Source organism: Protomyctophum bolini (genome assembly GCF_963924005.1).
Source record: "Protomyctophum bolini genome assembly, chromosome: 21".
NCBI lineage: Eukaryota > Metazoa > Chordata > Actinopteri > Myctophiformes > Myctophidae > Protomyctophum > Protomyctophum bolini.
The window spans coordinates 9,166,351-9,194,291 of NC_137882.1; the positions used below are offsets into that span (position 1 = coordinate 9,166,351).

Genomic DNA, 27,941 nt, shown 5'->3' on the forward strand with positions numbered 1-27,941 from the left:
AGCAATAATCTGTGGAATGGATGCTATTGCAGCTCCCTGTGTGTGTGTGTGTGTGTGTGTGTGTGTGTGTGTGTGTGTGTGTGTGTGTGTGTGTGTGTGTGTGTGTGTGTGTGTGTGTGTGCGTGCGTGTGACTGTGTGCAGATTCTTCATTTGTCTTACCGAATACACAAAATCCCAACCAAGTGTATGAAATCCCTGAGGCATTATGCATACATGTACGTAGTTATGCGTTTACTGAATTTATTTTACTGTACGCGTTTGTTCTGAAGAAGATGAACCACATACTGTAAGTAATGGGATTCTACACGCCTGTGTCATGCATATGTATAAATATGTAACGCCTCTTTTGACACATCTGTATGCACATTCTGTACGTTCATAACAGGTGGACATCTTGTGCTGCATACCCAACTACAGTATACACATTTTTCATTCACATTGGTCATTCATGTTGTGCATTATGTGCAACACTTCTGTAAATGATACATTATACATTTGTGCCACTTCTGAGCCGTGTGAATATTCTCTGCATCTAAACAAGACTGCAAGGACCTTTTTTTTAACTGAGTGTTTGACTGTACTCTGTTGGTGTTTTTACCTTCATGTCCAATAAACTATTCAATTAATTATTTGTTGTGTATCGACCACTCTCCTTAGTTACAGTATGTAATGAGACAACACATTTTCAAATTCAACGTATTTTATTCTGCTACAGGCTGCTGTAATATCAAAACTAACCCCTCTGTGGATAATGCTGTATGTGAGTCACCATGTCAGAATTGACTTGTCTGCATGTAACTAGACTACTGTACATACTGTACATACATACCAGTATACTATATCGTTGCTGTCGGGCAGAAACCTTGTATCTCCAACTGTCTTCATAAATTAACACCCCACAACTATCAAACAAGAGCTTCATCGTTTGTGCCAAAGACCACCTTGATCACTGTTGATGCATTATGTGAATGCATTTTATATAGTATTTTAATGCATCTGCATATTATGTAATGTTTTATTGTTGTAAACTGACTGCCCACTTTGCTACTGACACATTTCCATTCTATGTCAATTTAGTTTAGTTGCTGCGAGAGTGAGGTCTAGCCAACACCAACTCGGGATTCCTGTGTAAATTTAATGGACTATGTAAATGTAATGGACCGACTCGGGGTTCCTATGTAAATGTAATGGACCATAAAGTTTTCTTTATCTTTAAATATATAAGGAATGGTTTTGGACATACGGAATGGGGTTTCCACACGACAGCGACACTAGACTGCACGCATTACGCACGAATGAAACTCCAAAACTCTTTAAAACTGAGCTCCCTGCCATCCTTCGGTCAGTTCAAAGGAATGCTCCAGAAGATTGCTCCTGCTTCAATTGATCTATTTTTACTGATGGTTGTTCTGTATAAAGTTCCTTTGTAATTTATCCTGATTTATAATGTTGTTTGATGTATTGTTTTTGTTTGACTGTATTTTGTGTATTGTAAACCTCGGCTACATTGCAAATGAGGGCTTGCCCTCAACTGTATCCCGAGTATAAATAAAGGTGATGATGATGATGATGATGATGATTATGAAGTGTACAGCTTGAGACTGCGTGCCCCACCTGTGCTATGGAGTAGTCGGAGGAGTTGGTGGCCTGCATGCCCTCGTTGCCACTGATGCCCACTCCCACGTGAGCCGTCTGAATCATGCCCACGTCGTTGGCACCGTCCCCAATGGCCAGCGTGATGGCCTTCACGTGCTTCTTCACCATGTCCACTATCTCCGACTTCTGCAGCGGGGACACTCTGCGAACACACAGGGGGAGGATATACCGTATAAAGTTTATGTCTGGACCAGAGAGAAAGAATAAGAGACTATAAATCAAGGCGTAAGTAAAGGGAACAGATGGACAACAGAGAGGCGCACGCATGCACACACACATACAGACAGAGGTGGTGTTTGTATAGTGGTTCTCACCAGGTAGGAAACCATGATTCACAGCACTGCTAAGGCTCTGGAGAGCTTAAGCCTTGTGGTAGGTGTGTGTGTGTGTGGCAAAGGCACAATGGTGGGACTGTGAATATGCTCAAAAGTCATCATCAGTGTGTGCCAAGTACACGTGTTTTATCTGTCTGTCTAAATATACTAATATAATATACAGAGTACTCTAGTGTATACTGTAATGTCTGTGCCTCCCTCTAAGTTAGAGGGAGGCACAGAGGCTTGTGTGTTAGAGGCTCTAACACAATGCATGTGTGTGTCGTTATACGTGTGTGTCTGTCTGTGTACATGAAGGTCCCAGAGGTACTCCACCCTCTTGACCTGCATCACCCATCGTCTCTCTCCAGAACCGGTTCTGTCTCTCTTATGACAATGAAAGTGTCTTTTTGTTACACCTCGTTGCTTGGGGCTCGGTGACAGGAGCCTGCTGTTGTGTTGGATTACCCGTTATGTCAGAGTCTGTCCATAGACTGCATAAAAATAATACTTTATCGTTCAACTTCGCCGGGCATCCGGGTGGTGCCCCTTTCCCTATTCTGCCACCAAATGTGGAACGCCCCACCAACCAGCCATCAATCTTTGCGACTGCCTAGTATCGTCATTCAAAACCACCCTAAAAGAGCACCTGTCCAGTGTCCGCAAATTGTAACAGGACCTAGATAAGTCCTCTTCTAGCTTGCCACCAGAGAATGCCGTCAGGAGGAAGTAGAAAGAGGAGGAAAAGGAGAAAGATGAAAAACAGGACGAGGAGGAAGACAAAGGAGAAATGCAGGAGGGTCCTTCAGAAGAGCTTTGGAGATCAAAATTCACATTCACCCATTTAGACCTGAGGCCGATTCTACAATTCCTTTATAGACCAATAGTTCTCCCAAGACTTTAAAAAAGAATTGTAAAATAGAAGATGTACAAGCTCGCATGAGGTTTCTGGGCATCTGGTTAGGATGCCTCTCGGGGTCTCCCTAGGGAGGTCCTCGAGGCACGTCCCACTGGGAGGAAACCCCGGGGCGCGGCGGGGCAGACCAAGTCACAGTTGGAGGAAACACATCGACTCACTGGCCTTGGAACGTCTCGGAATCCCCCATAAGGAGAGGGAAGTCTGGAGCTCTCTGGTGGAGCTGTTGCCCCCGCGACCCGACTACGGATAAGCGGTTGAAGATGGATGGATGGATGAATGGAAGATCGCAGCACGGCACAAAGTGACACACTGTGATCTTGTATATCTGCTATTTTTTGAATAGCCAATGCAAGAATCTAAAATGACACAGATTCTTCCCTTTTTTTAATGGGTTAAACTTCGAAGTCATGTGTCTCTAATTCACATACAGTGACTGAGGTACAGTCAGGTTCCCTGGCTGGTACTAGATGTTAATTCGGCATTTACTTTGGAACCAATGGCATGTCATGATCATGTTGACCTACCCAGAGAAATGGAATGGAATGGAATCAGAGGTGGCTTGCCTTCACACCAAGACTTGTGCAACCAACTGACAGTTGCAGAATGAATGCAGTAAAATCGAGTAGTGTTCAATTTCACCACTAAAAGGGTAAAAAAAAGCATCAACTGACACTTGTTTTGTGTCTTGCATGTGTCTTGCACGCATATGCATTCACGGTGTTTAATTCTGAACATTTTGGATGTCCTATCCTCATCCTGCATACCGTACAGTACATACAGTACAACACACACACACCTGAGGCAAGCAGGAAGCCTAAGGGTCATAAAGATTGGTCTGTTCTGCTGTGAATACATAAGTAGGATCGTGGCCCGGTCAAGCTGAAACCACAGAGCTGGGTGGTCCCGCTTGTCCTCCTCATACATGCACACACATACATACATACACACAGGATATTTCCAGGGGAAACCCTCAGAGAGAAACTTAGCCTCTGTAACCAGGGCTGAAGGATGGGATGAGTTGTGACTCTTTGTTAGTGTGTGTGTGTGTGTGTGTGTGTGTGTGTGTGTGTGTGTGTGTGTGTGTGTGTGTGTGTGTAAACTCCTCCTATGATCTTCGCAAGCGAAGAATCAGCCATCGTGTGTGTGTGTGTGTGTGTGTGTGTGTGTGTGTACTTGTCTGTCTGTACATCCGTCTCTCTCTGATCTCTGTCTGGGTTGTGTGTGTTAAGTGGTTTGTAAAGATGAAAGTCTTAATGCGCTTCATGGTGAAAAGGGGAAGAATATAAGCTAACTAAAAATCCCTCCTTTAAACAAACACTTGTAAGTATGCCTGGCACCACAGCCAATGACACATCACACACACACGCCTGCACGCACGCACGCACGCACACACAAAACGCTTAATTTACACCTACCCAATACAATTATATTTACTGGATTATGCATACAGACAGACCAGCTATTGGTCTGTCTGCCATTGGGCAACAAGCTTCCCAATGTGTTGCCCCCCCACACACACACAGTGTAAGACCATTTCTCAGCGACACCTCTTCACATTAAAAGCTTTGGTCCATTAAGCACATTGTTAACAGTACAGTGCTGTGCTCACGCACACACACACACACACACACACACACACACACACACAGCAAGAGAGGGGTGGTGAGCCGAGGTAGAGAGATGAGAGGGGGGGGGGGGGCTAGAAAGAGAAAGAGAGACAAAGAGAGATAATGAAAGAGGGGACTTACGGAGGGATCTAGGTAAGAATAGAAGGTGAGCTGGAGGCCATGATTTGTATAAGGGACCTCGGAGACCTGAGTCCGGATATGGCCTTTATGCAAGGGAGCGTCAATTACCCTAGTCGTCCTGACACACGCACACGCAGTCACGCACACACACACACACACACAGGAACTTTCACACGTGCACGCACGCGTCGCACAGACAAAGCCGAGTGGAAACTCCTATGCTAACATCCCAGCTGGTGCTGAACAAAACGTGACCAAAAAAGGACAGCCACAGTAAACATTCTATGAGCAGAGAGCACAGTAAAGTCCTCAGTGTTCATTTAACACAGCGGACCCTTCACGGCAGTGCTTTTCACGTTTTAAAACCTTGAGAGTTCTCAATCTCAGCCCACCCATCTGACCCCTTAACACCAAAGTGGGAGCGCCGCATGCATATTTAGAGCAAGTTCATTTTAATTATCAATCAATTGTGATCCGGCATGGATCAATGGTACTGACCATAGTATATAATTTCCTATTTATCAGTATCACAATGAAAACCCATTTATTTTAAGGTTTTAAAGATTACGGCGTTATATATTTTTTTTCTAAGATTAATGTTATATTATTAAAATCTTAATGTTTTGCCAATTATTATTTGCAGGCCCACTTCCTCACAGCCCACCAGTGGGTCCTGGCCCGCGGGTTGACAACCACTACTTTATGGGTGTACCGTATTAGGGTCAGGTCCATTGTTTTGTTAATCCATTAAGACCTGAGACGAGATTCTACCAATGTCTTCTAAATCACAACAGTCTTCTTTCTTTTCTATGTCGGTGGTTCTCAAACCATTTCATGTCAAGGACCCCAAGAATTTGCCAGCGACCCACATCTGAAAATCCCTGGTTCCAGGGACCCCCCCAGAAGCAAAGATTTGAGTTAAAAACATTTGCTGTGAAAGCACATATTCAAAGATTTGCCCCACATTTTCTCAAAAGTTTAAAATAATGGTTAAAGTGGTTAAAAGCTAAGGTGACACGCAGATGCGTTCCCGGTTTTAAATCAACACTATGACCGTGCATATTATAGCTGCATGTGCGCGTGCAGGTGTGCACACGTGCGCGTGCGTGTGCATCCATTCCGGGGGAAACAACGGTTATGTGAGTCATGACTTTGACATTTCCAGTTCCACGCAGCATGTGGTGTATTACATTACCCCTGCTGAGCGGCATGCCATTCTTTTATCGCCCCCCTTCATTTACCGGGCCCAGCCTTTACAAACAACAGCACATGCACTCACACCACACTCTCCTGCGTGCACACGCACACGCACACCCACACACGCATGCACGTGTGTGTGTGCATGCGTGTGAACAAGCTACTAGCTTGTAAACAAGCTACAGTACTATGTCCCAAAGTTACGTGCTCCTCTGAGTCCTCTCAGTGGTAGTCTAAACCACGCGACGATAATTATTTACAATATGAAAACCATGTATCTTGATTCTTGAACAACAATGGGATTATTTATGGAACCTACAGCAATAGGTGAGTAATTACTTTTATCTATGTTGGACGTTTGTTTTGGTTTGGTTGAGCTGCTAACAAACGTCCTCCTTGAGCTGCTTAACGACTACCCTGTTACAAATACTATAATAATATAATGTCTGTGATCTTTATCTTTTGCATCTGCCCGGGTGTGTGGGAAGCATAACATTGTGGCAGAGTAGAAACGTCCGTATGCACCGGACCCCCCCAACCCCCCTCCCCAGGTTATTTTATTAAATTAATTACAAACGAATGGTTCGGATTTTCGCTCGAAAATTCCTGCCGAAGTTCGAGTCCTAAAAAATAGGGCTAGGGTACAGCCTTAACACACACACACACACACACACACACTTAATCCTGCATACGCCACGGTGAGGTTCAAAGTGTGTGGCTCATGAGCCCATTGAGCCTTCTGCGTGACTCGGGTGAGTGTGTGCGTTTTGATTTCCTCAGACTCAAAAGGAAGCAAATCAAACAGCAGATCATTTCAGAAATTCTGTTAACAAAAGGACATCCTCCTCCTCCCACTCATCCTCTTTTATAGCTGCCTGCTCTTGGCTCTGGCGTGTGAGTACAAGGTGTGTGCACTGTGTGTGTGTGTGTGTGTGTGTGTGTGTGTGTGTGTGTGTTTGTGCGTGTGTGCACTGTGTGTGTGTGTGTGCGTGCGTGCGTGCAACTGTACCTGCAGCAGATGACAGCTTTGCAGGACAGGGCCAGGTCTAGGAAGGCCTGGCGCAGCTCGAAGGACAGGGCGTACTTGAGCGTCTGACCATCCATGATCAATGCCAGCTCGTTCTCCTTCCTCAGAGAGTCACCCAGGGACGCACAGTGAGCCGTGAGGGAGTCACGTGTGGCCTGGAGAGAGAGAGAGAGAAACAGGGAGAGAGAGAGAGACAAAGCGAGGGGGAGTTAGATACACATTTACAAAGTAAGGTAGATAGACTACATCAGTACAACTTCAACTAAGGAGGAAATACTACTTGAAATATGACCTGCTTACGTACTGTAAAGGTAGAGCACAACATCCACCATCAACTCCTGGTACTTAATAGGAGAAACTAGCCCAAATTGATAAAAATCTATTCATTACCAGCTGCATTATTATTATCTGCTGGGGTCCGCTATATAACTGCCTCTGTGTCAGTTTAAGCGCAGTAGTTTAGGTAGGAACCAAAATTCTCTAAGGCGGAACTATTGTGTTCTGAGTCGTTCGATTCCGCCCGAACATATTTGCAGTGCGCACATACATCAGCCAATGAGAAAACCAGCTGGATTACAAGACATTGAGATAGAATGAGAACTTCCTCATTCCATTGTTACAATGGGAGTCAACGCTACCCTCTTTTTGAAACCGCCTCCTCGCCACTCGCCCTACACACTTGCCCTCGGTATGTGCGTTCACGCGAGGCTGCGCCAATTTAAGTGTCGTTCCAAACCAAGCAGCCTTGAGTGGAAGTGGGTTATAAAGCCCTCAAGAGCGAGTCTATGCCGATCTAGACTCGATTGCCTTGTGCAGCTCTGTGTCCAAATGGAAAACGCGACCTACAAAATGTAAGAACCACCACAAATAAATCATAAATAAACTGCTCCTAAACAATCTTCATCTGATGCAGAATAGATAACGCTCCAACTGATGTTCACAAGGGCTCTTTATTTACCCCACTGTGAAAAACTATAGATGAAACTATTGATGAAAACACAAACAAAACACCTTTTAACACAATGAGTTATACACACCATGGATGTATATGAAATACATCCATGGAACCCTCCATACTGGGGTCCTACAGGGATCTGTATTTGGTCCCCTCCTTTTTCTCACTGTACACTAAATCCCTTGGCATTATCATCTCTGCTCACAATATATCCTATCACTGCTATGCCGATGACACACAACTGTTCCTATCCTTCCACTCAGGTGGAAGAGCACATCACTGCATGCCTGGCTGACATCTCACAGTGGATGTCTTCCAACCACCTCAAGCTGAACCTAGACAAGACTGAGATTCTCTTCTTCCCAGCTAAGTCCTGTTTTTATGTATGTGATGTATTGCCATGCTTTTTGTTCTTGCTTAATGTAAGTCACTCTGGATTAAGAGCGAATGCCTAAATTGTAAATTGTTTATTTTATGATATGACTCGTTTAACTGCAATGATGGGCCTGCACAATAAAGAATGTCACCGACCTTACTTGTAATACGATCTGACAATAAAGATTGATTCTGATTCTTTATATAACGTATCATTTCCATTGCCGCCAAACCTTTGCCATAACCTCGAACCTTATCCATACTCTGATCCCAACACTAATCTTTAAAAAAAAAAGTATTTTCCACATGAGGTCTGGCCGTTTCTGTTATAGTGGGAATATTTTAACCACACAACAAGAAGGTAGATCTCACGCTCGCACAAGCACACACACACACACACACACACACACACACACACACACACACACACACACACATACACGCACGCGAGCAAACACAACAATTTGTTGAAATGTCAAAAATGTTGCTGTTAAATCAAACGCATATGTTGGTGGTTGCTGGTTATTTCATGTGGTGCTTTCATCTCTATGGGAATGAGCTCGCTTCTGTGTACACGCAGTGAGTAAGAAGAAAGTCAACTTATTAACACACTTCTGTAATGTAATGTTTTATTTGTGTCTAAAATGAGATGCTCTCAAGGAGCTATCCTCTCAATAAATTCAAACCAAATTTAGATAATCCTAACTGATCCAACCCTAAGAGGCGCACGCCTAACTTAATCACTTATTCTAACCTTAATCTAACAAATACATGCCCATTGCCTAACCTTAACTCTCACGGTATATCTAAACATATCCTCATCCTAACATAATGACCATAATCTCATTCTCAGAGTACTTGAAATCAGGGTAAATTCTAATTTATTTATTATGATTTCCAATTAACTGGTTTGATATGTAAAATGTGTTTGTCCCTGAATTCAGTTTTGCGTGCGCACGCCCACATACTGTTTGTACAGTAATTGTACAGTATGAGGCAGGAAGGTCGAACGGAGACAGACAGCCACATAAACAGAATGAGAGGATGAAGGATACAGACCAAGGAGTAGAAATCACAATGTTGTGAAAGGGCATCCACAATGTATCAATCATCTCCCACATCACTGTGTGTGTGTGTGTGTGTGTGTGTGTACGTGTGTGTGTGTGTGTGTGTGTGTGTGTGTGTGTGTGTGTGTGTGTGTGTGTGTGTGTGTGTGTGTTTGTGCGTGGGGGTGGTGCAGTCGTTTGGGGCAATTTTGATGGAGATGTTGATAATGGAGGAAAAGGAACTAATAGAGAAAATAAACATCCCAGAGAGATGTAATGAGAACCACGTGGAGGAGTAGGCACGCCACACACACACACACACACACACACACACACACACACACACACACACACACACACACACACACACACACACACACACACACACACAGTCTCCTAAATTAAATTGTAATTGTTGCAGAGGTTCAGCATGGTTTAAGGACCTTCAAGAATGCAGAAAGCATTGTTTCCTGCACATGACGTCTGACCTTTTGTCAAACACACCTGCAATCTGTTAAGCCCAATTTATACTTTGTCCTACGACGGTCGTCCAGGACCAAAAACAACCAATCTATAGTAATAACATTCATATAGGATATTGCTTTATAGCAAAGACACAAAAAGTGCTGTAAAGACCTACTTAATAGTACTACTTTCACTTGCTTTTGAGAAAAGGTACACCAATCATACAGCATAAATTATGTGTACAGATGTCACATATTAATTCCCTGTATTTTGTGAAGAGCATGAGATGAATGAGAGGGAGCCATTAGCATTGAGACCAGTGAGCCAAGAGTGGAGATAAAGACGGTGAATCCCCATAAACAGAAGGTGGTCCTACTATATTTTGTAAACTTCAATACCGTCAAGCATCTGCAAGAGGCACCAGTAATTATACCCTGTGAAAAGTTGGAGAAGAGACATTTGTTTTCAGAGAGGAATCGGTAGCTTACAGTATGCTCAACTGCTTGCTTTTATAAACATGCACAGTAACAAAATTGTGTTAACTCTCAAAGTGTAGCAACAAAAAAGAATCCCGCACACTGTATTCACAAACAGCAAAAAAAAAAGAAGGTATGCCTGATGAATGTCAGAGCGACCAAAATATTGTTTCATTAAAGTTTTTGGCTGTAGGTGAAGAGTGTACGGGATTCCCTATTTTGCTCTTCTCATATGTTGTACTCCTACGCACCTATCCTCTGAAGTAGGTTTGTAACACAACTTTTTCTACTGTGTAAAAATGGCCCCACAAGACTGTGGCCCACTAAGAATTATACTCTAACTCTACACGTTGCAACAAGAGTTGCCGACAGATTCAGCTGCGGTGCTCTGAATATATTCCCTAGCATCCCTATTCTGAGGGTGTATACAAGCTCACAAGCTCAGATTTTCAAGCACATCTAACAAGCTCACAACACAGCAGATCTACAATGCACTGCCGTGTCAGCTTATAGCCGGGCCTAACATACTGTATGTAACACTGTAACAGGGTGGGGGCCTAAAAAGCCCATGGGAATCCCGTCAGCCAAGAAGTACAGGGTTTAAATGGTTAAAACCAAACCCCACACAGGCACTAAAGCCCACTAGTAAGTATGGTGCCATTAGAGGAACCCGTGACCCGCACTGAGATGACCTTTCTGCTGAGAGACCATGGACATGCTACATGCATACAACGTGCATGTGCATGCACGTTCCCACAAACACGCCGGCTCCCCTGCATGCACAACTGTCCCCCCACCACCACCCACCCCGTCCAAAATGTCCCTGTGCTTTGTTTTCTCAGCCTTCAGCTGTGTGTTTTTCTTTGTATTCCGGAATTCCTGTTTGCATTCACCTTCTCCCAAAACAGAAGGAAAGGAAAACAAAAACATAATGAAAGGATTACGGGAGATTACAGGTTGTCAGGGTTCGGCAAAATCAAAGCCTGCATACGTATGCATGTATGTGTGCGACACTGTGCGTAACTGCGTATGTGTGTGTTTTGTGTTGGGTGGGTGGGGGGGGGGGGGGGGGGGGGGTGTCAGGCAGGAAACAGTCCGAAACATGCATGTACATAAGGCATGCGTGGGTGTGCATGTTCTGTCTGTCTGTTTGCATTCAAGTATGCAGTCTAGTCTACGATGCACGGCTTTGCACGCATAGGTCAACCCCCAAATCCTACTTTCTACACTGTCCTCTTGTTGTCAAAGAGCCATGGACAGACACACACACACACACACACACACACACACACACACACACACACTCTCTCTCTCTCTCTCTCTCTCTCAACGGCATAGTACTGAGTAAACAGCGAGTGAGTGAGTGAAAGATTATGGCACAAAAACACTGTCCCTCAACACATTTGGAGGAGGGGGGGGGCTGAGGGGAGGTGCTGGATGCTTCTCCTACTACTACTGGCACTGAGGTGCTCTGCCACTGTGATAACAGTGAGGTGTTAGAGATGCTTTCCAATTTCTACGTCATGGATTTACTACCTACAGAGTATCACAAAGTTCACAGCAACACTACACATACACTAAAGGATTTATTATCTGTGTAATACGCACATGCACGCACACGCACGCACACACACACACACACACGCACGCACACACGATAGCCTAGCACCAAAGTGCTAATAAGCCAAAGCTATACGTGTCACAGCAGGTTAAGTCAAAGCTAGCCTATGGTGGCAGCTATAGGCTAATGGGATAATAACCTAGCTTAGTCGGAACAGAGATTAAAAAAAAGAAAAGGGAACAGATTAAGACAAACACTAGTTAGTGGTAAATGCTAGGATGCTGCAAACTGCTAATCAGACGTAATTACACATTATTGTGGTCAAAATGCATAAAAGAATGCAATGTTGGCACCTCATAAAACGTACACATTACTCTGACATCCTTCTTTCTCACACTGAAATTCCCTATTTTTGGAGAAGATTGGAGCAAAGGACTGAACATTTTTCTACGTCATGATATGACAGCCCTCATTAGCAAAGCATTTTTATGTTCCAAACTAAATGTTATGTTTCATATGCAATTATGTATCCGTGCTGGGAAAATACTGAAGCCCTAATTCACACAGAATGCGTGTGTGTGTGTGTGTGTGTGTGTGTGTGTGTGTGTGTGTGTGTTTGTGCGCGAGCGAGTGTGCACACACACATACACGCACGCAAGCACGGACGCACGCACACACGCATCACCTTATAAACCCTGCGGTCAGGCTCTTGTGTGTGGAATTTTATCAGGTTTATATTTGGATCTGAAAACGGGGGTGAGGTGGTGCAGGGATCTGAGGCAGTTGGTGTGACATATCACAGGTCACCTTCTATCATCATCACACACTATAATATAACATACACACAAAAACACACACTCTCTCACACACACACACACACACACACACACACACACACACATACACACACACACACACAGACATGCGCACACACACTTGAAAGGGGCCGAAGAAAAATGGTGATTTATTCCAGCTCACCCCTACATTAAAAGCTAAAGTGGAAAAGAATGTGCACAGACAGAACATATAATACACAGACACACACTGGAGGAGGGGGGGGGGGGGGGTTCTGGTTGGCGGCAGACGTGAGATTCTGGGGGGGTGCGGGGGGATGGGGGGGGGACGGGGGGGGACGGGGAAGAGAACAGGGCTGTTGAGTGAAAAGAAGGGTGGTGAAAGACATGCTCATATCTGAAGTGCAGATTCTGTCACCAGACAGATTTAATACACCGTTTAATTATCACCCCGAGCATCTGTGCAAACAAACACCCACATCCTCCGTTGCCTGGGCCGGTCAGACGCACACACGTACATACGCACGCACACGCACGCACACACATAAAGACAGGCACAAACACACAGCCGAGTCCCGCTGAGTGCAGAATCAGACAACAACAGACATTCGCAGTCTCATAACAATAAAAAAACATCAGTAAATTCTAAATGCCACGGCGAGAGTGCATGCATGCGAGTTAAGGGTCTCCGTGCGTGCAAGTGTGTGTGTGTGAGTGTGTGTGAGTGTGTGATTAATGAGCAGAAGAGTGAGGATGTTTGTGTTAGACTTGTAATGCGGGCATGGTGACAGGGGAGTGTGGGATTGTGGGAAATGTATATCCCACACTATCAAGTTGATCAGTGTGATCATGTACCACTGCATCTACTGTAAATAGTGTGTGTGCTGTGTGTGTGTGTGTGTGTGTGTGTGTGTGTGTGTGTGTGTGTGTGTGTGTGTGTGTGCTACAGATAGACATGAAGCTATGAAGGGAAGGCAGCAGCAAGACAGAGACGTGTGTGTGTGTGTGTGTGTGTGTGTGTGTGCGCGTGCGTGCTTGTGTGTGTGTGTGTGTGTGTCCGTGGCATCTGAAGGTGGCAGATGGAGTTTGTCACAGCCGCAGAATCGCTTTCACAAGCCTACGTGTTTACCCAGGAGGCATTGCTGGCGGGGTTTGTTTTGACGAGGAGGACACACACCAAAAGGACACATGTCATTAGTGCTCACTCATCACAAGGACTACTAGCTTTTTCCTGCCTTCTGTCTTTCTGTCTTTCCCGTTGTCTTATTCGTCTAATCTGCTTTCTCTCTCTCTCTCCAGATTGTCTATCTCTACATGAAACACAACAACCACATCTCCTGCCTTATTCACAAACACTCTCTCACAAAGATAAACATTCGCTCTCTCGGCCACTCTCCAACACAAAGACAGACACTACACATACACGCATACTTTTTCTCTCTCTCACACACAGAGGCTGTGTAGTCTCTTCCTGTGTGCAGAGAGGGTGCTGACAGGAGTGGAGGTAGTGGCGTTAAGGAGGTATGGCGGGGAGAGGAACAGGAGGAGGAGGAGGAGGGGAGAGGGCATCTGCCAAACTGCCAACCACAAGATCCACATGGATCAGCCGTTGCACTAACAATGTTAGGAGGAAGGGTGAAAGGGCACAGAGAGGGGAGGTGGGGAGAGATACGGAGAGACAGAGGAATGGAGATAAATTTAAATGAGGGCAAAGGGTCAATCCTGAGGTGAGATTTTGATAAGTAAGCAGAAAATGGCTTGGATGAGTGTTTGCTCACTTTGAGACACTTTTAAAACACACACATGCACAGAATCCACACACACACACACACATACAGAGCTGACCTAACGTGAAGTTATTTTAAGTGTGGGGGAGTGAGATAAGTGTGGTGCTGAAGACGGCACTGCTTTCATCTACTCTGCCCGGGACTCACTGAAGCTGCCCTCATTAACACCCCTCACCACGTGCGTACGCCAGTGTTGCCAGATTTTGCAAGAGAAATAAGCAGCCAGGTCTATGAAGACATAAGAACCAAAAGACTAGGCCACATGAGCACTTTAGAGTAGACCTATATACGTCTAAAGTATATATATCGGCTATTTGAAAATAGCCGATCTGGAATTTGGAAGATTTTTTCAAACATTCCAACAACACAAATCTGGTACCGGCCTCCTTGACACAAAACAGGACTCATACAGATTTGTTTTGGGGGTCCATGACATGATTTAACTGATAAAGAAGCCCAAATTTGCTTAATAATAATAAATATGGCAACACTGGCACGCATTCAACGCCCGCAGCGATGGCACTGCAACACAAATGGCTGTTCATGTCTTCACACACCTCTTTATACTAGACAGATAGGATTGGAGTTAAGTATAAGTTTGAAGTAGAGAAAAATAATCCCACTGCCACTATATACACGTTACATGAATGCAGTGTGTTATTGTATAAAATAAAAGTGCTCTAAACAAAAATTAAACGTCCATAGCCTTGACTGACCATGACGTAATTTAAAAAATAAAGAGCGCAGGGGGGTGGGCAGGCTACCAAATGGCTGAAAAACATAAACGCTCGTCTTAGTACCTTGTTGTTGTGGCCAGCATTTTGACAGCCCAGACAGATGTTTAGCCTTCAAAATGTTTATCTGGGGGATTCTTAACGATCGAACACACTGGACACGCCACTGATGCTATAATGAAGTCATCCCAACCATGTTAACCCATTTTGGGCGGGAATCCCTTTTGGTGTTAGCATTATGTTGGAATTATATTGAAAAATAGCAGATCTACGAGCTTGTAGGTCTGCTTTTTTGAAAAACTGACATAGAAACATAGCTTTTTCAGAAAACTGTCAGGATGTAGAAGACATTTTTAGAATCTGATCTCAGGTCAAAATGGGTTAAGAGTGATCCAGTCACCGTTAATTTCCACCCTCTTGTAATTACTAATTGAATAGGCCAGTCTCTGAGCCTACAGCAAGTTAATTACGGTGATGTTACATGTTCCTTCTGCCCAACTCAATTTGTCGTGTCTGAGAGCGCCTGCCTTCCCGGTCATCCTATAGAATAGAGACTACTAAATGACGGGGGATTAATGTTAGACACACGGTGTTCTCTAATGCAGTGCTACAGTATAACGTTTACGTTTTGGCACATTAACTGGAACATCGTTGATTAATATGAACACTGACATGTCAACACAGTTTAGGCTCAACAACACTGCACTGAAAACAAAAGGACTCTGACACGCATCCATACAAACACATGTGAGAGCTTATGCACACAAACACAGTGTGTATACTTAGAGTTTATGACCCATGATCTAGCCGGCCTCACAGATAAACAAACAGTAAAAGGTGAAAACACTGAGACGGATTGAGAGGGGGAGAGAGAGAGAGAGAGACACACAGAGAGATGTATGTTGTGTGGCTGTGTGTATTCTATTCTCACATGAGAGCAATCCAGCCAATTAGATGCAGTGGTCACACATGAACATGGCATGCAAAGCAACCACACGTCAATTAACCCATTTTGACCTGACCAGATTCTAAAAATGTCTGTTTGAAAGTTTTCTGAAAAAGATATGTTTCTATGTCAGTCGTTCTTCGATTTTTCAAAAATAGCAGCCCTACAAGTTCGTAGCGCGCCACGAGCTTGTAGTACCTTGTTGTTGAGCTTGTAGTATATATGTAGTATATATAAATGGGTTAACGACGTCGCTGACCCCTGTGTGTGTGTGTGTGTGTGTGTGTGTGTGTGTGTGTGTGCACAGTCGTGTTTTGACAAAGAGAGGAGACTGGTAGTAAGAGATGTAGAAAGAGAAAGGTAGACTGAATGACAGAGGGACAGAGAGAGGACTGATAGAGGCGGTATCTGTTGTCTTTCATCCCATTCTCCAAATGGACACCAGACACTTTAATTACCTCCACCTGTACGCAGACAAAAAGGGTCACACCCACCAACCAGGGTGTGTACCACACCCTGGTTCCCACGGTAACCTTGTTAACCCATTCTGATCGGGAACCCGTTTTGGTGTTAGCATCATGTCATGCTTTAGCTATTGAAAAATAGCAGATCTACAAGCTCATAGCGCGCCACCGAGTGGCGCGCTACGAGCTTGTAGGTCTGCTATTTTTGAAAAATCGAAGAACGACCGACATTTTTTTAAATCTGATCTCAGGTCAGAATGGGTTAATCAGACCCAGTGTGTGTCCGGTGGAAACCTCGTATGAATCTGATCTCAGGTCAGAATGGGTTAAGACCCCACCACCATCATATGCCCTTCCCCACCACGCACCCCCATGTTCCCACAGTATAATGAGAAAACAATTATACGTATAATTATACACACAGTCTTGCGGACGATTCTACAAATTCCTTCTACATCAGTAGTTCTCTCACTTCTCACAATATGGGCTTGTACAGTATATCTGCTATTTTTGAATAGTCAATGCATATATAGCACCTGACGAAGCTCACGGCGAAACGCGTCGTGCTAATAAATAAGTTGATGATGCAGTAAGATGTCCAACTCTCTCTCTCTCTCTCTCTATATATATATATATATATATATATATATATATATACACACACTCATACATACTGTACACACACACACACACACACACACACACACACACACACACACACACACACACACACACAAGCCATTTTCTTACGTCATACTAGGGGTTGTAGTAAGTGGAGTAAGAGCAAAATGACCAGTGAGTGAATGAATGTCCAACACTGTACATAGAGCACATAGAAAACAGGTGGGGGGGGGCGGGGCAGAGGGAGGGGGGGTGCTACTCACATCCAGTGAGTCCTCGTTGACGATGATGAGGGACATGCCGTGCGTTATCAGACGACAGGAGTAACCTGAGAAATGGAAAAATGAAAAGGGGAGGTGTAGACCAAGAGGGGTGGCGGGGTGGACAGAGATTAGATTTAGCCAGGGCCGTGTCTCCGAAACGGCTCATAACAGAGTTAGAAAACACTTCTCACACCAGTACACAACACCTTTTGACCATCCTCACTTCAGTATATCAAAAAAATAGTTTTGAGCTTATGGATCGGCTACTTTTGGCGAAGGTGTAGAAAGGGGAAAATAATCTGTCCAAGTACACAGGCAGTTTTCTAAGCCTCGAGTGTTTAATGAATGGTTAACTAACTAAAAACAAATCACATTACAATTTAAGCATTTACAGTAGCAGACGCTCTTATCCAGAGCGACTTTCAATAAAGCAAGATAATCATATACAGGTACATGCAGAGAAACAGTGTATGCCTTAAGAAACTAGGATCCTAGGTAAAAAAAAAGAAAGAAGTCCAAGTTTACACTCTGTAAACACACTGCACACTCGGCCAAGCTGTCTAGAACAGGGATTCTCAATGTTTTTGGCTGGGGACCCCCAGGAATGCTTTGGCCATGTCTGGCGACCCCCGCGACCCCCTGGTGTAGAACAGTGTTTTGTCTGTCTGTACGTACAGAAGTCGACTAATCACACAACCCATGACACAGAAGCACCTCTCCATGCATAGAACATGAAATGTCAGATTAGGTCATCCGAAAGTGAAACTCATGAGGAGCGTGAAAGTTGTGTCAGCATTTTCTATTTCAGTGGCGCTCATAGTTACGCCAGCAGTGTTCTCCTAAAGCACCTTTGTCGTTATGGGGGAAGCATAAAGGTTGCCATTTCCATTTGGTCATACTGTATACTAGACCTTCACCTTCATTAGGACATGCACTCAAGCAGTCAGCCTGTATAGTGCAGCTTTGCAGCACTGAACATCACTTTGTGATTTGAGCAACTTTTCTAACAAACTGCATTAAATATAATAAAAAGCGAATAGCGAAAGAGTGAACCATCCATGCTGCCCGTTATTGGAATATAAATGTTGTTTTGCAGTGATCAGTGAATAAAAAATATACAACTGCACTTTTAAACAGGAACCCCAAAAGTTGAACAAAAGCCCATAAATATTTCCCCCCCCCCCTCTCTTTCTCTAACCTATGTTGATGGCAGTCTCCTGCTTGTCCCCGGTGAGGACCCAGATCTTGATTCCCGCCCTCAATAGAGTGGCGATGGTCTCCGGGACCCCTGCCTGGAGTTGGTCTTCTATGGCTGTGGCCCCTAGCAGCATCAAGTTCTGTTGGGAGGGGGGAGGGAGGGAGAGAGAGAGAGGGGGGGAGCACATAATGAGCGATAGCAAAGAAAAAAAGAAAGAAAAAGAGTTAGCAGTGCAGGTCATGTGACCTGCAGGTCATGTGACAGCATATTGACGGCTGCAAACTCCAGCAGCGTGACAGCAGCGTTTATGCAACGCGGGGCTGCTCATGTGGGGGAGAAGATGGTCGCCGGCAGCGATGTGGAGTCCAGCTCACTAGTACGTACTGTACAGTATATACCACTCTGTGCCGCTTTGTCTGCACGCCAAGAAAGCAGCCCGGTTTACATTTCTCCCCGGGCTTTAATTTGTTCAGCATTTAAAACACACATGTACCCTCATTAGACGCACAGATACACACACAGATACACACCGGGACAAACGCACACAGAGACATAACACTGCTGTGTTGTTGACTCCGGTTTTATAGGGCTCTTGGCAGGCGGGTGCAGGTAATTAGCCTTGTGGTCTTCCAGTCTAAGCACCCCCCCCCACCCACCCACCCACCCACCCACCCCTACTTCTCTCTCTTTTCTCTTCTCCCAATTTTCTCACCTATACTCTCTCCCCCTCGGTTTGACTTTGAATTCCTTGTTCTCTTTTTTTTGTTCTCTCCTAGCAAGCAGCTTGCCTCTGTCCTCTGAGAGTGTTACCGTCTTTTATTCCATTTGTATTTTCTGTCAATAGAAGACAACATCAACACTTAATCCCCCATTCCTGAACTGCTAAAAACGTTAATAGTGCAAATCCCACATAGCACCACAAATCAATCCTATCACATATTTTCCTCAGAACACAATCAACTGTTCATCTCTGAAGGACATTTTGATTTGTGAGCGAATGTGTGCGTGCGGCACGCACACGTGTGACTTCATTCTCCCACGCCTCAACAATCCTTACATGTGATGAGTTTTCTGTGAAGTTACAGAGTTTAGGGGTTCAAAGCTAGCTCTCATCTTAATTCTCTCTCTGCTCTGCTCTACTCATCCATTCATTTCCTTTCCCCCTCACTGTTGCAACCTGCCTGACCAAACAACAGAAGAATTCCACACCAATCAGTCATGTGCCATGGAGCTGCACCGTCTCACTGTGTGGTCTCACTCTGGTCTCACCTAAAGGCAAAACACACACACACACACACACACACCCTGAAGGTGACATGGCTTCTGGCAATGGGTTGTCATAGAAGGACTTGATGGATAGTTGATGAACAACAGTTGGGATTACTGAGATGGAGAGATCTGTGGAGCCACTGTGCCACCTGCTGGTAAACATGTGTAGTGAGAGACTGAGGGACAGAAAGAAAAGTGAGATATAGGCACAGACAAATGAACAAAGGAAGAGAAAGAGAAAGAGAGAGAGAGACTACCTTAAAGACTACTAATCATTGTGTGTATGCCTGCATCGAGTGACCTCGGTACATATAAATTGATCTATTGGATATTTTGGATTCCACTTGTTGCTTTGGCAACGTAAACGTATGTTTTCTCATGCCAACGAAGCCTTTTGAATAGAATTGAGAGAAAGAGAGAGTAAAGGAGAGAGGAGGAGAGAGAGGACACATGAGGAGAGGACGTACGTACCTTTTCTATCAGCTCGTAGCACTCCTCTAGTTTCTGGGCACGGTCTTTGAGCACCGTGCTGATTCGTGTGAATTCCTTCAGCCACTCCTGATAGGCTGCCTCCTCCAGGTCCACGTAGGCAAAACACAGGGTCCTCAGTCCTGGGTGGACGGAGAGCAATTTAAAATAGTTAAAGGGACACTATGATGCCTTTGATGTGCATATTTCAGTTTATTGGTTGTCTGCATGATGATATGGACAACAAGAATACAGGCAAACAAAAGACTGCTCAGTTTTATGTAAAACATTATATAATGGCTTCAGTTCCTCCTTTGCTTCCTACCTTCAGTAGCAAACTGATCTAGATGAGCAATAGTTAGATCTTTGTATTGGGATTCCTCAGTCAGGCGCTCAAAAATCACATTATCCTAGAAGAAATAAACTAATTAACATGTCACTCTTCAAATTGCCATTTTGCATTAAAGCTGTACAATGTAGCCTTTTCATTTAGCGATTCCAAAGTTATTTTGTCAAATCTGTATGGTAGAGTATTTTAATACAATATAGCTTATGGGTGACTTTAAAACATTATGGGACAAACTTACAGCTCCTTTACAGTACAGACGAAGCTTCCCATCGGGAGTCCTGACCACAACGGACATGCGCTTGCGATTGCTGTGGAAGAAATCAAGTAACAGCATGAAACAAGAGTCATCAGACATCACAGTATTCTTGCCCAAGTCTGGACATGGAGATAATGGTTATGCACACGTGTGCAATGTTACCTGGAAAACTCCAGCACGTTCAGTAGCTCATAGGTATTCTCTTTTCCTCTCTGAAACACAATGATAGGTCTAGTATTATATAAGAAAACACAGACACAGACACTTGCACAAACACTCTCTCTGAGCATGCAGTTAAAACAAACGTACGGTAAACGTTTGCCTAGTCTCTCGAGCCAGACTATTGACTCGCACAATTTTCAAATGATTCCATCATACAGTCTGTGTAAAGGAATCTGGGAGTAAAGCAGACGTTCCGCCCCCTCCCCACTTCCCCAACTTGGTCTTTGCAGTCGCATACATTTGTCCTACTGTAAATTTAGTCAAATAAGGATATTTTGCTCGCTGCTCATCAGAAATGGGAATTCAAACATATATGTTTTAAACATTTTAAAATATATTTTTCCTTACACGGCTTTCAGGAGGTTTGGTTCTGGACTCTAACATTCGGAGCTTGTGGATATCTGGTTACGTGAGACTATTTGCTTATCTCATGCACACTACCCCCCCCACACACACACACACACACACACACACACACACACACACACACACACGTACAGCATCGATGATGACAGAATCTGGGGTCCTAGCAGTGAAGACAAAGCCCAGTCCTTTGGCTCCTTTCACGAGTGCTCCTTCGTCAGGTGAGGAGGCCTGGTAGATGATCCCGTCCTCTTCTCTCTCTGGCCTCTCTGGGACCACTGTGTGGCACACTGCCATCATGGTGAGGAACTCACAGATCTGAGGAGACGTAGGCTGGACATAGAGAGAGAGAGAGAGACAGAGAGACACAGAGAGAGATTTATTTACATGTTTTGCAGTACGCAAGGAAGGATACTTTTAGGACTTTTTTTTGTCTGATATTAGTTATGAACAATTTATCCACATTCATTAAACCAGTTAAATCTGGAAACTATCATAGACATCTGAAACAGCTTGTATATGCCATATATATTCAACATAACCAAATGGCAATATACGTTAGCCACCAGTCAATTAAAAAAAAACTCCCTCTTGCCTGAGGGAGTTTTGAATGTTAAAGCCAAACACAAGAAAATAAGTGGGCAAAAAAATGCTAAATTTATCAGGAAAATATTTTGTGCTGTTCAAGGGGTACTGGAAACAAACTGTAGTGGGCATACACTAGTAAGAGAGTATGGGAACCACACTTTACATTATCCCCAACAGTAGGACTTCCACAAGTTGTTTCTAATGGAACTGATTGATCATATTCACAATTTCACATGGTAGCCATTATATTTTCACATTATGCTCTCTGGCTGCCATGGCATTGTCTTCAAATAGAGAAATCTCTGAGAAGAACATTGTCGGACACCTACGTGGTCCTTCTCGATGTTCTCGATGAGAGTGGGGTCGTCGAACTCTGTGGAGTTATTGCTGTTGGACGGAAGGTGACTAAAAAGGGAAGCACAAGAGGGGAGAGGAAATTATTCTGGTGTGCAAAAATTGTTCTTCTATCAGCCACTGAAAGCCATAACATGTGGCTAGATGTTTTGAGTTATCTTGGTGTAAATCGATAATTGTACTAGTAGACATATAATCACATTTCAACAATGTGTCATCATGGCACAAAGACAGTGTAAAATCACCACGGTTGGTGAAAGGATAGCTGAGAAGGACAGAGTACAACTACTGACCTGAAGTCCTCCATGGAACGATCGCAGTCAAGGTCAGGGAAATGGCTGCATTGATAAATCAAGTAGTGTCGTAGAGGAATCGATCAGTTGATGGGTAGATTAGTTCAATCAAACAAGCAGGCGGGGCAAAGAGATTAATTCATAGATCCATTCAATAAAATTGATCATCATCAGGGTCAAGTTACTGTTAGTATGAGTCATGTATTAGTTGATCAGTTAAATTAATTCTATAAATTAATACTATAAATTAATACTATAAATTAATACTATAAATTAATTCTATAAATTAATACTATAAATTAATTCTATAAATTGTTAGCGATCAAGTGAAACATACAGCACGTGCAAAGACTGTTAGCAGCATGTAGCTAGAACATCGTGTGAGAAGATTCATGCGTGTAGTATCTACTGTCACTCTGCAAGGAACACCATGGTAGCGTGAGAGAGGTGACTCACCCATAGGTTATCCCAGCAATGGTACACTTCTTGAAGTGCATGACATTACAAGTTAGAGTTCCTGTCTTGTCGGAAAAGAGATACTTCACCTGGGCGAGATAAGGAAGCAGAAGAGTAAATGAGAGACCGGAAAAACAGTCAGTCGACACTCGCTCCAGTGATGTGAATAGGTTTTCAATGTAATGAGTCCCGGGATGCAGGGATGGTCTTTTAGATGAGTCCCAGGGACATTTGATGAGTTCCACTTCAACTATGTCATATTTTGCCATTTTTTACAAATTGCAGCATTTAACTCCCATTTCATTTTACGTGGCTATATTCATGTAGAAAAGAGAAGAAGAAATGATTATTATAACTAAAGCTAGCAAAATAAACCAGTTTTGGGATGCAAAATGCACCATATTTTAATCTCTGAAGCTCAATCTAACCTGAATAGTCAATAGGCACACACAGCCACCAGCACAGACGGGTTAAGCTAAGCTAACATTTTCTGAGTCTGTTTACTTGACTAGTCGTCACCTGTCTCCCCCTGTGTTTTTCTCTTCAGGCCCAACAGAAGTCTCTGGTGATTCTCACACGTGTATTCCTGAATCCTTCCTCTGCCAGCTGTCTCTCATTACCCCTTGTGTATTTAATCTGTGCCCTTCGGTCCCAGTTGCCCGATTGTGTTCTAAGCTGCTAGTGGTCTAGACGTTCCGCCTGTTACTGTGTGGAGTAGTTCTACTTAACTATCCACCTGTCGGATCAGTCTAGCCTTCCATCTTTTTACAACCAAGTCTCGCTTCCAGCGTCTGCACTTGTGTCCTGTTGCTAGAAACCTGAAATCCCTATTTCGACACGCTGTCCCTATTTCATGCTGTGTTCGTTTATGGCTGCATGTGGGGAACATGTGATTACAGATAACCGACCGTTTGCTCAAGCTACCAAGCTGAGAAAAACACGGACACCTGCAGTCAAGTGGCCTTACAAGATAATTAATCTGTGTATGAATCATAACATCTTGTCATCTTTACTGTTGATGATGTGGTCCATGTGGATCTGGTGGATCTGACCAACGGGTTTGAGAAAACCTGCCCCGAGCTCCTGACTATAGGAACTCCGATTTAAAAAGGGCAGTTTTATTGAAATGTTCCTAGTAGGATGTTATAAAGTTTGACATTCTAATTGAGGAAGTCACTGACATGTCGCGTATAAGTCAATGGGAGGGGCTTGTCCTCACCTGGCCCAGTTCTTCGTTGAGATTGGACGTCCGGGCCATGGCGGGTGTGTCGGACTCTGCATAATACATCTCTGTATCCTGAACAACAACAAAACACCAGACAGGATAAATTAGACCACAAAGACAACATTTTATATGTGCATACACACAAAAGCATGCACATGTAGTTCTCCGTAGCTTTGATTGAATGGCTCCTACAGTACGTTTCCGGTTCAGAACTACTGTCAAGCCAATAAAACGAAGCTATGGGACAAGAACGAATCAGAACACACACGCTGACCATACCCAGTTAATGAAGAGGGCCTGTGTGAACTTGACCACCTCCAGAGTCACCAGCAGGCTGATGGGAATCAGGTTGTTGTACAGGATGATGAATGTCAGCAGGTTGTACGCAAAGTTTACCGAGATGTCACCTACACGCACACGCACACGCACACACACACACACACACACACACACACACACAGTTACTTACATATTCTGATAGCTTCCAAGTCATAACTATGAATAAATCAAAAGTGTGGAATCACAATCACACAGGCGCATGCAGAGACGCACGCAGCAAGTGTTTGGTGTGCTGAGCTCGTGTCCTTTTTATCTTTTTAATAACTCAACACTCGGGTGTAATAAAAATGTCTCCAAAAAAGGCAGTGACAGAGGACCTTTCAACAGTTTCCACAAAATAATGGGATTGATCGCGGTTCATCGCTGTTCAATTACTTAAACAACAAAATATGGAGAAGGAAAAAAAGATTGCAATTCTGGAAAATCAAGTGGCAGATCTTGAACAATACTCAAGGACGAATGATCATAATGGATTGAAGACAAGACACCAGTCTCCTATACCAGGGCAGCCACACAAATGAGGCTACCGGGACTCGGGAGTGAGGAGCCTTCCGCAGCTGAATTAGAAACACTGGGGCCCGGGCCAGCCTAGCGGTCCACCTAGGCTGGTAATCCAGCCTGACAGCATGTTGTGGGTTCGAATCGAAGTGTGTGTGTCCCCCTCCCCCCCATCTCTCTCCCCGTTTCCTGTCAACCTACTATTATATCTACTACTATATCTATCAATGAAGGTAAAAAGCCCAAACAATATCTTAAAAAAGAAGAAAGAAACACTGGAGCAACACATTGTTGAATTCCTGGAAACCAATGGCTCAGTAAGATTAAGATTAAGAGTGCTTCACCAGAGATAATAATCCGCTTTTTTGTGAACAGCAATATGGTTTTATAGGGCTAATAGGACAACAAGGGAATAGGAATTTGTTGAGACAGTAATTACGGCAATAGTAAACAAAGATTATACAATAGGAGTAAAATGTCAACGGTAATAGTTAATATCATGGAATGTATTACCATAGAAAGTGAGATAAAAATAAATGCACTGATAGGTTGTGTTAATGTGTTTATAGAACATACATTTCAATACATCTTGTATTGAAACGTCTAGAGATATGCTAATAGTCTTTGTCTGTGGGGTCACTTACTTACTGAGAACAATACGACCACTGAGTTTGTTAACTCTACGTACAGTATGAGTTTATATCCCAGCATCACAACTAGAATAACAACACATAGTGTTACAGTCATTGATAATATATTTAGCAATGTTATTGATAGAAAAATAGTAAGTGGGAGAATTATAAATGATGCAATTGACCACTTTGCGGTCATTAAGGGCGGTATCAGGACCAACAAGGATGCAAAAGAGGATGTGAATGAATCATATATAAAAATCCACATTAACTGCTCTCTAGGTTAAGAACTGTCCTCTAGTGAAGAAAACTGTCGAACAGAAATTTGCTGGAAAACCATGGATAACTAAGGGAATACAAAAAGCATGCAAGATGAAAAACGCACTATAGAATTCTTAAAAGACAATAAACAGGGGCAGAACACACTTATAAGACATTAAAAAAAATCACACAAATAATGAGAAGCAGTAAAAAGGGATTACGTTACATATACAGTAAAGTACTGGAGGAAAACAAGATATTAAATATATCTTGTATATCTGTATATAATTAAAAAAATACATACAGAATGGAATTATAAAAAAGGGGGCTGGAAAAATAGGATATCCAAATTATTTTCGGACAATACAACTATTAATCAAATTAATTTAGTGTCTGATGAATTCAAAGATTTTTTTGTCCGTTAATGTTGGTCCTGATTTGGCTAAGGAGATCCCAAAGACTTTTAATAAAAAATAATGTGGAAAGTAAAACCATAAAGGTGATGATTTTAAAGGGAACAGATGAAATATATAAATAATTGACATTGTCAATATATGTAAGGCTAAGACATCTATAGACAATAATGGAATTGACATGGCATTAGTTAAAAGTATTATAGAATATGTGTCTAACATTGACCCACCAGTATATCTGTAACCAATTGTTAAAAACAGGAATATTTCCTAACAAGATGAAAATAGCAAAAGTCATACCAATATATGACTGTAGACAAACACAAACTCACAAACTACAGACCTGTTTCCGTCTTTCCACAGTCTTCTAAAATATTGGAGAAAGTGTTTTATAAGAGGTTAGATGAGTTTATCACCCAACACAATGTATTATGTGAACAGCAATACCAAGAGTGTGTGTGTGCACTTGTTTGTGTGTGTGTGTGTGTGTGTGTGTGTGTGCGTACTCGCGTGTGTGCGTGGGTGGGGGGGGGGGGTTCTCACCAGCGCGGGACAGGTACCAGCATGCCTCCTCTGTGTGTTGTCGGTTCCATATCGCAGCACCAACAGAGCTGATGAGAGCCATGACCAGCAAGATGCAGAACAGAACCAGGATCTGGACGTTGGTCACTCGCTCCACGTTGGACCGTTTCAGGGGCGCCTTGGTTGAGTTCTGTGTGTGTGTGTGGGGGGGGGGGGGGGGAGAGGCGGCAATTCTTACTGATTTTACAAAACAAATCAGGTTTAACAGGCCAGTAGTCAAACAGATCTTTAAGCAACCGTGCAATGTCATTTGTTTATTTTACCTGCATCAGCTTGGAGTCGTGCCCAGTGTAGACTATGATTCCTACAACCCATTGTGTGTTCCTGAGCTGGGCTCCTCGCAGAAGCACCTGGTCGGGACCAACAGGAACAGGGCTGGGGAGAGAAGATATTGGGTAAAAAAAATATGGTGTAAGTTAACAAGATCTGGCACATTATAATCCAGACAGTAAAAATGAACTCTTTTGGTGTAAATGTACAGTGCACATGTTTTGGGCGCTCGGCCAACATTTAGAGAGGTAAATATGGCAGATCATCAATGGATCTTCTTCAGGTTAGTGAAGGCTTGAAAGTAACACCACATTTTCAAATAAAGTGTTATGCTTTGCCATAAAGCTGGATCATTTAATACAACAGGTTAATGTTATGCATGACACTGGGATCAGATAAAGCATTAGACTTGAGGTTTCGGAAAACATTATGTTGACAACATCTAAAATGACACAGATGCTCTCCGAGATTGAAAGGGTTAAAAGAGCAGCTGCTAGGGTGAAATGTTCGTACATGCTTTGTACACAACGCATCAGTGAGTTCTCTCGTCCGTTTT

The 27,941-nt window shown here is 43.4% G+C and overlaps 1 protein-coding gene across 7 annotated transcripts in view; it reads right to left on the reverse strand.

Annotated features, from left to right (window-relative positions):
* atp8a2 (ATPase phospholipid transporting 8A2) overlaps positions 1-27,941 on the reverse strand; it is a 66,561-nt gene that overhangs the window by 15,165 nt on the left and 23,455 nt on the right. For 5 of the 7 annotated variants that reach the window (XM_080794131.1, XM_080794127.1, XM_080794133.1 and 2 more), the window contains 17 exons: positions 27,379-27,490; positions 27,077-27,245; positions 26,877-26,900; positions 24,670-24,797; positions 24,385-24,462; positions 23,166-23,254; positions 22,710-22,754; positions 22,392-22,467; positions 21,610-21,807; positions 21,052-21,101; positions 20,872-20,941; positions 20,610-20,694; positions 20,288-20,427; positions 18,548-18,686; positions 17,350-17,414; positions 6,845-7,017; positions 1,616-1,799 (listed from right to left, as the gene is read on the reverse strand). In XM_080794131.1, the coding sequence (XP_080650257.1) occupies positions 1,616-1,799; positions 6,845-7,017; positions 17,350-17,414; positions 18,548-18,686; positions 20,288-20,427; positions 20,610-20,694; positions 20,872-20,941; positions 21,052-21,101; positions 21,610-21,807; positions 22,392-22,467; positions 22,710-22,754; positions 23,166-23,254; positions 24,385-24,462; positions 24,670-24,797; positions 26,877-26,900; positions 27,077-27,245; positions 27,379-27,490 (1,825 nt within the window). The remainder of the gene's footprint in view (positions 1-1,615; positions 1,800-6,844; positions 7,018-17,349; positions 17,415-18,547; positions 18,687-20,287; positions 20,428-20,609; positions 20,695-20,871; positions 20,942-21,051; positions 21,102-21,609; positions 21,808-22,391; positions 22,468-22,709; positions 22,755-23,165; positions 23,255-24,384; positions 24,463-24,669; positions 24,798-26,876; positions 26,901-27,076; positions 27,246-27,378; positions 27,491-27,941) is intronic. The other 2 variants (XM_080794129.1, XM_080794130.1) reach the window with 2 other exon arrangements.